General features: G+C 38.9%; 1 protein-coding gene across 1 annotated transcript in view; it reads left to right on the forward strand.

Moving 5' to 3' along the window:
* The window catches only part of LOC112146672 (potassium channel subfamily T member 2), a gene marked incomplete in the record, with an annotated part of 42,259 nt that overhangs the window by 21,370 nt on the left and 18,270 nt on the right, over positions 1–2,619 (forward strand). Inside the window, 1 exon segment of the mRNA XM_024272609.2 lies at positions 187–367. Coding sequence (XP_024128377.1) covers positions 187–367 — 181 coding nt within the window.

A 2,619-nucleotide genomic window follows, 5' to 3' on the forward strand; every position in this document is an offset into this window, starting at 1 on the left:
TTGAGAAAAGCTCAGTAAGATGAATCAAAACAACCTAAAACCTGGAACAGTGTCTTGAATGTCTAAAAACTAGTTTTTAAACCATTGCACGTATGCAGTACACGGATTCCCTTAACGGGCTGGTAAATCTCTGACGTCTCGCTCAGTTGTCTTCCTGTCTACATCCCTCCCTCTGACCTCCATCAGCATCTGTGGCATCCAGCACCTCGAGCGCGCGGGAAACAACCTGACCCTGTTCGACTCGCTTTACTTCTGCGTCGTCACCTTCTCCACCGTGGGCTTTGGCGACGTCACCCCCCAGATCTGGCCTTCACAGCTCCTGGTCGTCATCATGATTTTTGTGGCGCTCATCGTGCTTCCCATCCAGGTAAGACACAGTCGTTAACAGAAGGAGAATTTTAAAAGAAAATCTCAGCCTTTCACATCAGAAATCTTTAAAGTGAGCTTTAAGTGTTGATCCTAGAAGCTGTTTGGGTTTGACAACTGGAGCCCAGAGAGCAATTTCCCTCCTCTCATGTTTTATTAAACCCTTCACACGTCAGAAAGTGCTCCACCAAGCTGTCCTCCTGTCTACATGGAGATCTGATACAAACTAGCCACAGAGGTGCATTTAAAGTGACTAGAAAAAAGAGAGAAAAAGATTAATAAAAGGGGGTTTCTTTGTAACCTGTGAAAGATAAATACTTTTTTATTATCATGAGCTCTACCTTTCTCCAGGAATACTTCTTTTTTCTTCTTCTTCACACGACGCCATGATGACTCACTACATCCTATGTAGATTTATAACACTATTTTTATTTCAAGAGCAGCCAGAGAGTCTTTCTTCCTCACTCAATTCCCCAAACCTCCCCACTGTCTTTTAGCTGAGCCACAGAGGGAAGAAAAAATCATGACAGAAATCTGGGAGGTCTGTTTACACACATAATACAGAGGAACTGACAAAACACCTTGACGAATGCAGCATTTTGAGAGCATCCCAGTGGTCTTAACTCCTGTTTGTGTAGCAGAATCCCTCTGGTACCCGTCTCACCCTTTTTCTTCCAAACATGTGAGAGTGTTAACACGATTCGTTTCATCTGTGCATGTGTCCTACCTGCAATTATATGGTAAGAACACTCTCGCAAACAAGTGAAATTTCACAAGTGACGATAATAAAAGTGGGTGTGAACTCTTTTTTTTTTGTTAAATCGCTACTTTCACATTTATTTGCACTTCATAAAACCACACACACGTTGCTAGATATCCTTAACGTGTTTGTGGATTCTTGCAGGTACAATCCTTAAAGTCCCACTCTGATTTGAGCTGTTGTGAAAGCGTTCCCGGTACTCTTAATTATAATTATGCCGTTTTTAGCCAAAAAATGTTAAAAATCTGAGTCGTTTTCTAGGACACAGTTTCTGCAGTGCAGTGGTAGTTCATTAAAAATGTGCATCTGTGTTGTGGACTGCAAGCCTCTGCTGATATCCCATCATTCCATTGTTTACACATTCTTCCACTAGCTTCCACATGCTCAAAACCTCAAGCTAACATTACCAGTAAAACAAAAATGGCGAGCATTATCTGAGCTATGGAGCGATGGATGGATCCATCCAAAATGATGACTTTGCCAAAATATGCAAATTAACACTCATAAATTGTTTGTATGCTAAAATCATCCAACTATTAGACCATTTTTATACAGATGATACATTTTTATATATGAACCACATTATAATCGCTCAAAAATCTCTAAAAATATGCAAAAAGTTTACTTATGAGAAGAGTTTTGGTCCCTTAAATAAAAATTGCATTTTTTATGATATTTTAAGAGTCTAAATTTACTGTTCAAACAAGAAAAAATCTGAAAGTGACTTAAAAAAATAATTTTATGGATTTGGAACCTCATGATTCCCTCACAACAACATCAAAATGACACAAACGATTTCTTCTGTTTGAACTTGGAGGAGCTGTGCTCTGTTCAGCCTTGACATAATCACTCTCTTCCCCTCTTTCGCTCCATCTTTCATCCATAAATACCTCTTGACATTTAGAAACTGCTGGCCATTAGCCCCCCCGACACACTTACACACCTGTTTGTATGAATGTGTGTGTCTTTGACCCTAAGTTTTACCTCAAACTAAGTTCCAGCTGCTGCCCATACCCTCTTTTTCTAATCTTGTCTTTGCTTTTTCTCTGCTGGTTGTTAACCTCCCCACCATGCACTTCTTGACTGTTTGGCTTCAGTGTTGCATAACTAATCTTTTACAGCTGGAGGCATAGACGGGCTCAGAACTATATCAATATGTTGCAGATCTGCATAACTTGATGAGTTTTGGAATTTGAATAAGTCAATTTGACCTTCTAAGTGCATTTCTATGTATGTAGCATGACATTATTATGACTTCTAAAGAAATATAAGCACTCAAATTTAAAATAATTCTTAGAATTACCAAAATTGTTGTAGTTAAATGGCTTAGGACCTCAATAATCTGTTTAGTTTTGACTCTTTATTCAAATGATTCCTTTGAGGTGCCAATTGTGATTAACAAACATAATTATGGCCCGCAGCATCAGGTACTGATGGCAAGGACCATATTATTTTTGCTAAAAAGTCAAAAAACTCAAAAAGCCCTAAAAAGG

Source organism: Oryzias melastigma, linkage group LG8 (assembly GCF_002922805.2).
Source record: "Oryzias melastigma strain HK-1 linkage group LG8, ASM292280v2, whole genome shotgun sequence".
NCBI classification, from domain to species: domain Eukaryota; kingdom Metazoa; phylum Chordata; class Actinopteri; order Beloniformes; family Adrianichthyidae; genus Oryzias; species Oryzias melastigma.